Source organism: Cibotium barometz, chromosome 41 (genome assembly GCF_041138505.1).
Source record: "Cibotium barometz isolate CiBa-2024 chromosome 41, ASM4113850v1, whole genome shotgun sequence".
Lineage (NCBI taxonomy): Eukaryota > Viridiplantae > Streptophyta > Polypodiopsida > Cyatheales > Cibotiaceae > Cibotium > Cibotium barometz.
The window spans coordinates 26,540,375-26,555,184 of record NC_141086.1 but is presented as its reverse complement, the minus strand read 5'-3'; the positions used below and the strand labels follow the sequence as shown (position 1 = coordinate 26,555,184).

At 46.4% G+C, this 14,810-nt stretch overlaps 1 protein-coding gene across 1 annotated transcript in view; it reads right to left on the bottom strand.

The window, feature by feature from the left end:
* The window catches only part of LOC147614816 (Cox19 family protein (CHCH motif)), a 45,883-nt gene extending 32,127 nt beyond the window's left edge, over positions 1 to 13,756 (bottom strand). The window contains exon 1 of the mRNA XM_086780164.1: positions 13,525 to 13,756. Within this exon, the coding sequence (XP_086636290.1) occupies positions 13,525 to 13,654 (130 nt within the window). The 5' untranslated portion in view covers positions 13,655 to 13,756. The remainder of the gene's footprint in view (positions 1 to 13,524) is intronic.
* Between the last annotated feature and the right edge of the window lie 1,054 nt (positions 13,757 to 14,810).

Sequence of the window (14,810 nt, the reverse complement as noted above, 5' to 3'; positions counted from 1 at the left end):
ACATGATTGAAGGTAAGTCTTCGGACCAACCTTCGAAGAGTTCCAGTTCGACACCAGCGAAGAAGCAACGACTCCTTAGGGCTTTAAAGCTCAAGAAGGAAGAACGTCGTTTTATCTGCGAAGAAAAAGGACACATGCGTAACGAGTGCCCGAAGCAAAAGGGTACCAAGTCAAACGCAGGACCCAAGCCCAAGGCAGCTAACCAATTGTCTTTGACAGGTACGTCAATTACTGTACTTTCTCGCCCTAGTACTTGTATTCAATTCTAAGGTATTTGGCATGCATGATCTTCTCCGCGTTTATGGAGAAGTGAAGGGCCATAAGATTCACATTCTTTTAGACCCTGGCAGTTCGCATAACTTTGTTAACTACAAACTTGTGCAGAAATTGAGTCTTAATACGACACTCAGCGACCATACCTATGAGGTACGTCTACCTGCGGGAAGACAAGTTTGGGATCGCAAGGTGGAGATGCTTCCAATCCAGATTCAGGACTACAAAGACACTCTGGAATGCTATGTTATGCATCTGGAAAATGTAGACTTGTTATTAGGGATTGAGTGGTTTAAGACTCTTGACGTCCAGATAGATTGGTCTAGTCATATTTTTTCTTTTCAGCATAGGGACACCAAGTATAGTATTTTAGGTAATTGTATTCATCCCTCTCAAGGACCTCTTGTAAATACAATTGATTTTGGAAATATAATGGATTCTTCTTTGTATACCGCTTTCCATTGTATATTGATTCCACTTTCTTCTTTTCTCATCCCTTCCATGGATGTAAATGAATTGAGTGTGTTTGAAAGCAAAGAATTACAGAAGATACTTGATTCGTTTCAAGATGTATTTCCTAAGGAACTGCCATCGGGTTTACCACCTGAACGGGCAATAGATCATCGTATTGACTTGATCCCTGGTGCTCATCCTGTCAGTATTCCACCTTATAGGATGAGCCAAGCTGAGGAAGATGAGTTGGCTAAACAACTCGAAGATTATTTGAGGATGGGCCAGATCCGTCCAAGTAAATCACCTTGGGGTGCACCTGTGTTGCTTAGGAGAAAGAAGGACAATACTTGGAGAATTTGTATAGATTACAAGAGATTGAACAAGCTGACCATTAAGAACCGTTATCCTCTCCCTAGATCAGATGACCTGATTGACCGGTTAGCAGGAGCGAAATATTTCACGAAGATAGATTTACGTACTGGCTATCACCAGATACGTATTCATGAAAGGCATGTCGAAAGAACCGCCTTTCGGACTAGGTATGGCCATTACGAGTTTCTCGTATTACCTTTTGGGTTAACCAATGCTCCAGCCACTTTCCAGCAAATGATGTGAACGATCTTTTTCGTGAACATTTGGAGAAATTTGTGGTGGTGTTCCTGGATGATATTTTGATTTATAGTCGTACTCTTGAGGATCATGTCAGACACCTCACGATTGTCTTATCTATTTTAAGACAGAATCGACTATATGCTAAGTTAAGTAAATGTGAGTTCGTTATGACCGACATCATTTACTTGGGACACAAGATCACTAGAGATGGATTGAGCATTGACTATGACCGAGTTCAGAAGGTTTTGGACTAGCCTATACCGCGAACAGTGAAACAACTTCGTTCTTTTCTCGGTTTTGTTGTTTTTCTTCGGAAATCTGTACGGGAGTACTCTCAGCTCACACTACCGATGACCGACTTATTGAAAGGTCGTGGACGTAAGTCCAATCAGCCTATCACTTGGAATAACGATTTGGATATGGCCTTCAGACTTTTGAAAGATAAAGTCAAGGAAGTACCTATCTTAGCATTACCTGATCCTAGTCGGCCTTATGTTCTTGAAACTGATGCCAGTGACTTTGCTATCGGGACTGCTTTATTTCAAGATGGTAGACCGGTTGCTTTTGAAAGTAAAAAGCTAGACGACACTCAATCTCATTGGCCAACCCTTGAGAAGGAGCTTTATGCTGTGATCCATGCTCTCAAGGTTTGGAGACATTATTTATATGGCTCCAAGTTTGTGGTATTGACTGATCATCAGTCAATCAAGTATGTGTGTGATGCGGATGATTTGAGAGGCAGGAAAGCTCGTTGGGCAGAGTTAATGCAAGATTTTGATTTTAAGAACCGTTATCGAAAAGGGTCCATGAATAGTATTGCAGATGCGCTTAGTCAAATTAGAAAGGTGAATTCTTTGTCGTTCACCGAGATTTCTACTGACTTATTTCAGTCATTGAGAGGGCTTTGCAGGACTGATAGTTATTTTGGTCCATTTTGGCAGAAGATCCAGGACGGGAGCTCATTGATTGACCAAGACTCGATGAGACTGAGCAGTCTACCATTCAGGCTGCAGGAGGCCAGTGGATGATTCGGAATGGTTTACTGTTCCGTAATGGCAAAATTTGTGTACCACAGATCCCGGACATTAGGTCCAAGATTCTGAGGGAGTGTCACAACGCCCCTTCTGTTGAACATCCTGGGGTACACAGGACACTATCATTAGTGAAACACACTTTTTATTGGCCGAAGATGAAAGGGTATGTAGAAGATTATGTTCTCAAGTGTCAGATTTGTCAGGCAAGTAAAGCTGAACGCTTTAGACAAGCTCGGTTGTTGCATCCTTTGCAAATCCCAGGTAATAAATGGGAAAGTATTTCCATAAATTTTATTACCGGATTGCCAAGAACACATCAAGGCCACGATTCTATTTGGGTTGTGGTAGATCGCTTGACAAAAATGGCTAGATTTTTACCAACCCGGAAGACTATTACAGCTACGCAATTAGCACGGCAGTTTATCGAGCAATTGTTTAGACTGTACGGGTTACCGCAGGACATAGTCAGTGATAGGGACGCTAAGTTTACGAGTGATTTTTGGAAACTTGTTTTTGAGAAGTTGGAAACAACTTTGAATTTGAGTTCCTCTGATCATCCTCAATCTGATGGCCAAACTGAAAGAGTGAAACAGATTTTGGAGGATATGCTTCGAGCATATGTATCCAAAAGACAGAGTTCATGGGAGGATTATCTTCCTATGTTAGAATTTGCATATAACAGTACTAAGCATACAAGTACAAGGTTTAGTCCTTTCATGCTTATGTATGGTTTTCAACCTAGATCACCTGTTACAGTAGGATTCTCAGGACTTCAGCATGATGCAGCACGTAATTTTTTGCAAGATATGCAAGAAATGTTACAAGTTGCAAAGGAATCTATTAGAAGTGCTCAAGACCGAGACAGGTTTTATTCTAATAGACATCGTTCACCTAGAGAGTTCTCTGAAGCAACGATGGTGTATTTGCGAGTTCCAAAAGATTCCCAGACTTTACAGACAGGTAGATCTCCGAAATTATCCCCTAGATACTGTGGACCATTTCGTATTACACGACGGATCAGTTCAGTTGCATATGAATTGGATTTGCCTTCTCATGTGAAAGTTCATCTTGTATTTCATGTCAGTAGACTTAAGGAAGTACTAGGTGGAGCAGATCAATTAGTTACTCCTCAAGAAATTATAGATGTCGAGGACATGACATTTGTTCCGCACGAACCTAAAAAGATTCTTGGATTTCGTGAACGAAGATTGCGTAATACGCTTATCACGGAATACAAGATCAAGTAGAAGGATCGTGTTGAGGAGAACGCTACATGGGAGACATTGACTACTCTTCAGAGAGATTACCCTGGCTTTTTAGTGAGCTCAGGAGTGAGCTCTTAGAGGAAGGGGAGTATGTCATGTGCACAGTGTGTATCTACCATGTGCTATATGCATGCAAGACTAGTTTCGAGGCTTGGGGAAGCTTGGAACTAGGCAGGCTGATTGACGAGCTAAGTTAGGGAAATACTAACGGGCACGCACCCAAGTATGGACGGGCGGGCGGCCAAGTGTGGACGCCCGATGACCGGCCAAGAGCCTATAAAAGGGTAGCCAAGGTTAGTTATTGGTATATAGAGAGTCTCGCGAGTTTGTGAGAGCTCTATAGTCTTGGAGCCTGGATCTAGTGCAGACGTGCACCTGCTTTACGCAGCCGAGGCCGGCAGCAGTCTCGGGGCCCGCGAGGGCAGCTTCGTGGCGGTATGGGACGTCGCGAGGAGGAGATTGGTCGGTACGTCATCCTGTTAGCTCAGCTCGTGGCTCGGTGGGGACAGCCAAGACTGTGGGCTTGCCCACGGCTGTCATGGTTGGGAGGTGAGTCAGGCCTGCACCCCCTTTGTTGTTTGTTGTTCGTTTGTTTGCAGGATTCGAGTTTCGAACCAAGATCGATCACGAGGGGATCCGTGGGGATTTGACAGAAAGGCTGATCCTCCGGAATCATGGGTAGACGATCCATGCTGTGCTCTCAAGGTCTTCAATCCTTTTGCTCACGATAGCTCTGATACCATGTGAGGGCAAAAGAGATCAGAGCAAATCACACAGCATGCAATGGGGATGTATATATAAATGATGAAATCCAGTACAAGAGCTCTATATGAGACTCCGAAGGAGCAAAGAGGCTGCTGTCCCAAAAACGCAGACAACAGTCCCGTAGTAAGCCTGATGTAAGCGCCAATAAATCCCTGATGTAAGGCTGCTGTAGATGCTGAAGTACTCCTTGTGAAGAAACGCTGAAGTCAGCCTGAAGGTGTGCTGAAGACAAACGCAGAAGTACACCTGAAGGTGAAAACGCTGAGATCAGCCCTGATGTAGGCGATGACAAACGCAGAACATGCCCCTGATGTAGGCGATGGAGAAACGCTGTAGACAGCCCTGATGTAGGCGATGACAAGCGCTGTAGATGGCCCTGATGTAGGCGGCCTGCACCAGCAGCAGAGAAGGCAGATGTTGGGCACTGATGAGGAGCCAGATGTAGGCGACCAACAGCAGAGAAGGTGCTCTTTTACTGATTCGTTGAATAAGGATGCACCTCATATTTATATGGAAAGGGAGGGTGCTGGTCGGCCAGCAGATAAATGTGAAGTTGAATGACTAAATAGCCCTTTTTGGGCTGGGTAAAATACCCTTTTGGGTATATTTTCACACTTTAATGTGTTAAATGCCGCGATTTAATGTCCCCTGCTCTGTCGACCAGTGTTTGGGCAGCAGCCGTCTGCTGCTAGGCCTTCTGCTGGCTGCCAACAGCCAGCAGAAGGCCGACAGCCTGTCTACAGCCAACTGACATAAGCCCAAGCCTCCATGTGCTGATGATGAAGTTGATGCTGCTGAAACTGATGATGATGCTGATGCTTCTGATGTTGACGCTTACGATGCTTATAAATTGATGGTTCTGATGCTGTGACTGCTGATGCTACTAATGGTGACCTAAATGCTTATCCTAACTGCCGCACTAATCAGAGATTAAGACAGGTTCATGCCAAAGATTAGCCATGGCACGGGCGTGCACGTGATAGCTTTGCCCGGAAGCATGTTTCTCAAAGCTTCCGGTCATGCCCATGAGCTAAAGCGGCAATGCAAGTGCTTTGCCTGGAGCAAGGTGGGCAGTTAAATAACCGACTACCTGGCATGTTTCTGGAAGCTTCTAGCCTTGCTCACAAGGACCATCTGGACGGTCGGAGCAAGTTAAGCATCTCGTGGATGGTTTGAAATCGTCCTTGCATGCAAATGTTTGTGAACATCAGTCCCATGATCTTTCTGACGTAATTCGCCTTGCTACAACTCTCAAGTCACTGAAGAGTCCCAAGCCTCAAACTCCACAAAAAATCCAATTGCAGAAGGGCAAGGATATTCCTAAAGGAGAAGCTATTAAGGCCATGGAGGATAACAACAGTTCTGTCGCAGACACAACTCTCTCAAGAGGTGTTCCGAGCCAAGCAACGAGCCAATCAATGTTGAAAGAATGCGGCACGGAGCACCAAGCGAACAAAGGCGCAACACGCAGAGACGGAAGCACCATGCAAAAGGAAGCGCGGCACTCAGAAGACGACCATCAACTGGCCGGCTCCCCCCCAACATCCCATGAGACCACCAATAAAGGTGGGGAATAAGGGGAGACCAAGGGCATTTTGCCCTATTTAGAGGGGTTAATTTAACCCCAACCCACTATGTGGGATAACGAACTGCCATGTGACAGCGTGAGAAGCAGAGGAGCAAGAATCCATTCCAACAACGCCCCTGGATGCTAGGCCCGAAGCCAGGCAGCTGGAGCTGACGAGGCTCTAATACCATGAAGAACGCGGGGCACGGAGCACCAAGCAAACAAAGGTGGGGGGTAAGAGGAGAGTCGGAGACCAAGGGCGTTTTGCCCTATATAGAGAGGTTAATTTAACCTCAACCCACTGTGGGATAACACACTGCCATGTGGCAACATGAGAAGTGGAGGAGCAAGAATCCATTCCGACAAATGTTTATGTAGAATACTTGCGCCTATGTGCTACAGAGATAGAAAGAAGAGTGCAGCAGAGTCACACATACACCACACACGAGTCCTAAACTATTGCTCTATATTATGTACAAGAAGAACGTAATACAACTGAAATTCAAGTACAAGATGTGGCTGAGAATGAAGACGTCAAATCACAGTCTTGTGACCTATTGTATACTCCTGGCTAGCACTTGTAGAATCTAGCGTTAGGGTTTACAACATAGAGAGACTATGGTGGGTGGAAAATATCCATGGCGAGTAGAGCGAGAGATAGAGAGAGATCAAAGATCTAGAGAGAGTGATTTGCATGACTCAATGATATATAGATTAGTTGATATTTTCAATGAAGTACATGCACCTTTATAAGTATAAAGGTTTCCCCAATGACATCACTGCTTATGTCAAAACACAAATAATATCTAGATATTATGCTAGCCCCTCTTGAGAGTGAGAAAAACCTAAGTGGGTGTTTACTCCTTTGTAAGAGGATGTTCACCTACACACAAACAAACACATAAGCAAGACCTTGATCCCAACACCCCCCCCCCCCCCCAAGCGATTGCCTCATATTGTGTCAAAGATAAATCTAGGCTCATGGTTTCTCATGCTAGTTTTCTTGGTCAAGACTCAAGGATAAATCACATGACTCTAGTTTTATATGCCACTTATGGTGTCCCAAGGGTAGAGACAAACCAGGGATTTTAGGTCACACAAACAAAAGAAAAACAACAACACACAATGTGGAATTTGAAAACCCCAATCGTCCATAAAATAGTTGGTCTCCTTTGTAGAAGGCTCTGTCAAAATATGCAGCGGAAATGATAACCAAACTTGGGTAGACAAGAGCAAGTAGACTCCAGAAAATAAACAGCACAAGAAACACAGAGAGATAGGTGTGTAAACTCTTCTCGATACACAAGATCCCGAGAAAACTGAATGAATGAGTGGTGGGGGCAAGGGGCCTATATATACATCCCTGGGAGAGCAGTCGGCTAGCATAAAAGGTGCCCACGACTGCTGAAAATGGTCCCACGACTCCATAAATGCAGTCGGCCAGCAGATAAGTGCCCACGACTGAGCAAGTGCAGTCGTCCAGCAGTCCAGTAGCCCACGACTGAGAAACATGCAGTCGGCCAGCACTGGAGTGCTCCTGGCATCCTCTGGCAACCCTCCCCACCACTAGGAAAAATGGGAAAAAATAGGGGAAAATACGGGAAGTGTGGAAAAATGATAAAACACCTTATACAGGGCGGGCACACCCACAACAGAGGCCCTGGTGTATAAATATAGACAGGAGATGACTTCTAACACCCCCTCTCAGCTCCTGGCTGTGAAACCAACCCAAGGGAGCTGAAGTGCCGCCTAAGCGTAGCCTGAGGTAGAGACTTCGTGAAGAGGTCCGCGGCTCCGCCGCATTGTCCTCCGTCGAACAATAAAGTAGCAAGATGTCACCAGCCAAGATCTTCTCACGTACAAAGTGATACTGTATCTCTATATGCTTGGTCCGGGCATGGAAAACCGGGTTCCGAGCAATAGCTATACAACTCTGGTTATCGCAATGGATGACTGTGGGCTCCCTCTGTGGAAACCCAATCTCGCCTAGCAGCCTCCGCAGCCATACAACCTCACAAGCAGCACCACAAGTAGCCCGATACTTTGCCTCTGTCGAAGAAAGGGCAATAGTTGGCTGCCTCTTGCTGCTCCAAGAAACTGCTCCTGAGCCGAGGGTAAAACTGTATCCTGAAGTAGATCTCCTCGTGTCTGGATCTCCTCCCCAATCTGAGTCACTCCATCCTTGGAGCTTGACTCCATTCCCTCCTGTGTAAAAGAGTCCCAGATCCTTCGTACTCTGCAGATACCGCAAGATCCGCAATCCTGCGTCCCAATGAGACTTCAATGGCGTCTGCATAAAAGAGCTCAACAGCCCCACGGAGAAGCTCAAGTCCAATCTGGTGCTCAACGACCAGATCAATGAACCAACCAACTTCCGGTACTACGAGGCATCAACTGGCTCACTAGGATCTGTAACGGTTAACTTTGTGTTCGGGTCCATCGGTGAAGTAATAGGCTTGGAGTTCTCCATCCCAAAGGCCTCAAGCAACTCATGAACATACCGCTGCTGAGAGACGAAAAACCCCCTCTGGGTCTGTCAGATCTCCAATCCCAAAAAGAAGTGGAGTAAGCCTAAATCGGTCATCTCAAACTCCTTTGACAAGGCAGCCTTCGTCACTCCAATGTGCTCCACATGACCGCCGGTGAGAATGAGATCATCCACATAAAGGATGATAAGTGCGACCATGCCGCGTTCCCGAAAGAGATACAGGTTCGGATCTGCAACCGATCTCTGAAATCCAATCCGAATAAAGAAGGAATCAATCTTCTGATTCCAAGCCCTGGGAGCCTGCTTAAGACCATACAAGGCCTTACGTAACCTATAAACCATCCCTTCCGATCCTGGAACAATAAAGCCTGGAGGCTGCTCAACGTACACCTCCTCCTGCAGGTCACCATTAAGGAACGCAGATTTTACATCCATCTCATACACGGGCCACCTCTGAGAAGAAGCAAGGCAAGAACGGTCCGAATCGTGGACATCCACGCTGTCGGTGCAAAGGTATCCTCGTAGTCGATGCCTGGCTGCTGAGCATAACCTTTAGCCACAAGCCTGGCTTTGTGTTTGTCCACCGACCCATCAGACGCATATTTGGTCTTAAAGACCCATTTGACACCAATGACTGACCGCTTCGACGGCCTCGGTACCAACTCCCAAGTGTGGTTCTTCTCGATGGCATCAAGTTCCACCTGCATGGCTTTCCTCCAAGTATCCTGTGAAAGGGCTTCCTTTACGGAAGTGAGCTCTTTATCCCGCATGATACGAGACATCAAACCATAGTTCACCTGAAGAAGCTCCGTTGTGTTGCTTTTATCTCGGACTCTATGTGATCTTCGAGGGCCGTCCTCTGTGGTCCACTCGGAGGGAAGCTCCGTGACACCTAACTCCCGAAGGGTGTCTAACAACCACCTAGGTACTCGAACAGATCGTGGAGCCTCCTGTGGTCGCAGGGGCTCTACTCCAGCTGCGGGCTCAACCTCCTGTGATGACTGAGGTGGATCAACTGGAATGATAGACTGGGAATCATCATCAGACTCCTCCGGATCTCCAAGAAGTGGCGGCTCCTCGACAGTGGATGCTGGAACATGCTCGCCAAAAACCACATCCCGGCTGACAACAATCTCATTCCTATCTGGATCATACAACCTGTATCCCTTGGAAAGAGAGTTATACCCCACAAATACCAGCTTGCGGGACTTGGAGTCAAGCTTCCCCCTTTGCTTCTTCGGAATATGTACATACGCATCACTCCCAAAGACACGGAAGTGCGAGACATCGGGTTTCCTGCCAAAATATGCCTCAAATGGAGTCATATGGGGTACTGAAGTCGTCGGAGAGCGGTTGATGGTATGGACAGCCATTGCCACAGCCTCACCCCAAAGTGGACGAGGAAGATCACGATGCTCCAGCATGGTCCTCGCCATCTCCACCACAGTCCTGTTCTTACGTTCAACAACTCCATTCTCCGAAGGCGATCCAGTATTGGCCAATTCCCTTTTGATGCCATGATCTGCACAAAATCTGAAAAATACAATCGAGGAGAATTCACCTCCTTTATCAGCCCTGAGAGTCTTCACCTGATATCCAGACTCTTTCTCCACCATCACGTGCCAATCCTTGAACCGAGCAAAAGCCTAGTCCTTCTCTGGGAAAGAAAGTAGACCCACGTGAATCTGGTACAATCATCAAGCAGCAGCATAAAGAGAGATCCTCCCAAAGATGGTATCTGCTGAGGTCCACACAAGTCAGTGTGAATCAACTCCAATGGTTTCGAAGCCAGCCTGGAAGCCTGCTTCGGAAAGGATTCCCTGTGCTGCTTACCACGTATGCAAGAACTGCAACGTCCTTGCCTACTACCAACATCTGGCAAGCCAACCACCATCTGGTCCCGGAAGGCACGCCTCAAAGCATCCACATTTAAGTGGCCAAAACGAAAGTGTCACAAATCTCCGACCAGAGAACCTGTCAATGAGGAGAGTGCAGAGAGCTTGTAGATGCCATTCTCCACACTACCTTCCCAAACAACTTTGCCAGTCTCACGGTCCCTTAGAGCAACTGAATGCTCCTCAAATTCCACCCGAAAGCCAGTCTTGCATACCTCATGCACTGACAGAAGATGAAAACCCAGAGCAGGGACATAAAGAACACGGGAAGCATGCTTGCTCCCCTTGCCGTTGGGAATAATCTCCATCCGGCCCTCACTATATATCGGAATAGTGGAGTTATCGCGCCAATAAAGATACGACCTGACTGCCGTTTCAGATCCAGAAAGAAGTCACGGGATGGAGTCATGTGCCTGGAAGCACCACTGTCGAGAATCCATTCCCGGGAATCCTTCGCGGTGAAGCCAACTGCCTCCTCGCTCAAAGATGATGAAGCATCGGAGTCCACCATCTCTAAGTGCACAAATGCCAGAGTCTTTGAATCTGAGGCTGAGGAATCAGCACTCTTCCCTGTCCGCTTAGGGCACTTCCTCCAGTAGTGGCCTTTCTCGCCACAATCATTACAAGATCTTTCGGCCTTCAGCTTCTCTCGTTCTGGATCAGGCTTCTTCTCAGAAGACTTCTCCGGTGAAGCCTTCCCTTTGCCTTTGCTGTTATTCCGGCCTTTCAACCGTTGGCCAGTTAAGGCCTCCGAACCTCCGCCGTGAGGAGGGTTCGTGAAACGTTCCTCTTGGTCCAAGACCATTGGCACAAGCTCCTCCCAAGTAATGGTGCTGAGCTTGCCACTCGTGATCAACGAGGAATAGAAAGCAGAATACTGACCAGGCAAGTGGGAAAGCAGAGTGATGGCCATATCTTCAGATGATATCTCTTTCCCAGCTTGTAGGACTTCCTGCTGAAGGGCCTGCAGCTTGTTGATGTGTTCCCGCATCGTCGAAGACTTTGCAGGGTTCATAACCCGCATCTGCACTTCCAAGGAGATCCGTTTCATGGGGGATACCCTGTTATACAAAGAAGCCAAGTGCTCCCATATGCCTCTCGCCAGCGTCATGTGCTTCACATGATTGATCACTTGTGGTGTGCAATTGAGGAAAATAAACGACCGGACCCTGGCGTTGACACGATCCCACATGTGTGCCCGTGCCTCTCGGTCCTTCCTCGTCGATAGTAACTCCCCTTCCTCAGATTCCGGCCGTGGAACCCCGATGATAATAAAATCAGCAAGGTCATATGACTCCAGCACCGACTCCATCATGACCTTCCAGATGTCGTAATTGGACCCGTCCAACTGACGATCCACTGGGAACGTGGGGAGAGTCGGAATCTTCACGTGCTTCTCAGCCATCTCTAGTAAATCTGCCATCGCGGAGAGTAACCTGAAAGGGTGGGTGGGTGGGGAAAAAAAACTGTAAACCTGCAAGTGGCTGTCCAGCACCTTAGCCCGCCTTCCTCTTGCACCTTCTCTTCCCGTTCAGCCCAAAACAGTCCACCAATCAGCAGCCTAACGCTCCCCCTCTTGCTCAGAAAAACGCCCAAGATCTGTCTAGAGCCTAGGGCTCTGATACCATGTCAGAATATGCAACGGAAATGATAACCAAACTTGGGTAGACAAGAGCAAGTAGACTGCAGAAAATAAACAGCACAAGAAACACAGAGAGATAGGTGTGTAAACTCTTCTCTATACACAAGATCCCGAGAAAACTGAATGAATGAGTGGTGGGGGCAAGGGGCCTAGATATACATCCCTGGGAGAGCAGTCGGCTAGCATAAAAGGTGCCCACGACTGTTGAAAATGGTCCCACGACTCCATAAATGCAGTCGGCCAGCAGATAAGTGTCCACGACTGAGCAAGTGCAGTCGGCCAGCAGTCCAGTAGCCCACGACTGAGAAACATGCAGTCGGCCAGCACTGGAGTGCTCCTGGCATCCTCTGGCAACCCTCCCCACCACTAGGAAAAATGGGAAAAAATAGGGGAAAATACGGGGAGTGTGGAAAAATGATAAAACACCTTATACAGGGCGGGCACACCCACAACAGAGGCCCTGGTGAATAAATATAGACAGGAGATGACTTCTAACAGGCTCTTCAACAACATTTACAGTATTCTTCTTGGAATAGAAATCTTTTTCAAGATGGTTGCTTCCACGATCCACAGAGTATTAACACTATCCTTGAGCAACTCAATGCCAAAGCTGTAACGCATAGCATGATCCACACTCTAGCCCACATACCCTTTCTCCCTCTCAGCCTTAAGAGTAACGAGATTGGCAAGAAAAATTTGAGCCTTGAAAAATCATTTAGTCTATGCTATCTATGTGCATAGATCCATGGTCCACACCATGGCTAAGCATGCCTCACCAGCTTGGGGTGGATTCAACAAGAGAAATTGTCACCAACTTCACAACTTGGCAGATCTCAAGATCTAGGTGAATTAAGGTGATTGGTAAGGTTGAAAGATATTCCCCCCCTAGTGCAGGAGTTGTAATGTATTGCTAAAAATAGGTGCATGTTTTGAGTTTTAAGAATCAACCTTGCATTCATGTGAAGTCAGTTTTAAAAGAAAATAAAAGACCCAACATGCGCTAGATTTAATCTCTCCACTGAGCCAAAAAGAGGTGGAATATCAATGTAAGATGACAAAACTTATTCCATGCATAATATTTGCAAAGCTACTCCGACAATCAGATGCCAATCTAGCAGACACACACCCTTGTGCCACCCTAGGCTTCTAAGTCCACGTTGAACCCACTAGCTAGGTAGATAAGTCCATCTTCTTCGTATTTTTTGTCAGCTTTGACCACAACATTGATGAGTGTAGCATCAACCCCACCCTAGCTTATATCCAATCTAGGGCATACTTGTGCTTGTAGCCATGGCTACATCTAGAGGTGTGTCCTAGAATAAATTCAAAACACTAGAGTAAAGCATGTCCTAAACACAAATTCAAAGCCATATTTAGGCTTCACCAACTGTAATGTTATACCCCTTTTTCAAAAAAAAAAAGAAGGATAAAACGTATGCATTCTCCTCATATAAAAAAGATGAGAAAATTTCCATGGAAATTGAAAAACAGACAAAATGGATTTTATTATTGATAGTAGAGAGAGAGTACATTTAAGAGACGCGGCATATTGCGGTGCGCACATGGATTCCGACAGCCTCTGGAAGCCGGGCGAGGCCGGATACTCTGCAGCAGCAGCTGCTGTCGTTGTTGAGGATGTTGAGGTTTCGCTCTCCTCCATCGTCGTTTAGAAATCGTATAAAAGGGGGGGAAGGGGGGTGAGAACGTGTGGGAGTCTCCCTTTTCAAAGGAGGGGGTGTGAGTCAAGTTTTCAAAGGAGGGGGTGTGAGTCTTGATGACTCTTGAGAAAGAAGAGAGAAGCAACAAACAAAAAAATTTATTAATGTCTACAAAAGCAACATGTGTTGCAAAGGTTCCATGTGTAAGTGTGAACATGGAAAGAAGACCCCCTGCCCCTCCCATATACATGTGGTATTGAAAACCTCGGAACAAGATGGGCCATAGATACCCGAATCTCCTTATCCAATGATACTATCACCCTCCTCCATAAGCGAGCATAGAGCTACAATGGTGCCTCCTACCCTTGGACTAGCCTCTCCATGGCTGTGGAGTATGTCCAAGATCTCCAGCTAATAGGCCCTACGCCGCCTGGAACCCCAAATGCGGGGGCGAGTGCGTAGAATCCCAGGTGCCATCTAGCCATGGTCTCTTGGTGGCACAACAAAACGACAGTAGATGCCCCCCCAAATGCGGGGGCGAGTGCGTAGAATCCCAGGTGCCATCTAGCCATGGTCTCTTGATTGCACAACAAAACGACAGTAGATACAGACCCAAGCCAAGCATCTCTAGTCCTCATAATGCATAACCTGTGAGAGGGGACTGAATATGTCTTGAAAGAGACAATGAAATCTCCCTCGAATCTCATAGTAAGGTAATGTGTAATGCTCCTCGGTCTTTGATGAAAGACCCAAAGGGTCTATGAGACCAAACTAAATGTTACAATGGTACCATAAGGTACCATGATTATGAAAACATAGATAACTATTCACATGCATAATGAGGATGATAGCAATAACTTTAGATGCATGGAAAAAAACAAAGCTACAATACATCCATCCAAAATGTATAACATAGGGGAGTCAATAATTGACGAGTCTCTCCACATGCATGATGATGATAGAAATATCTTTAGATGCATGGGAAAAAATAAATTGCCATGCTACTACAATACATCCATCCAAAATGTCTAGCTAGGGGAGTCAATGATTGACGAGAGACTCATCATGTCTACAGCTAGTGATGCTAGAGGATCTCCCTAACATGGAGATGTCTTGTAGAGCACATCATGAACATGGAGATGTCTTGTAGAGCACATC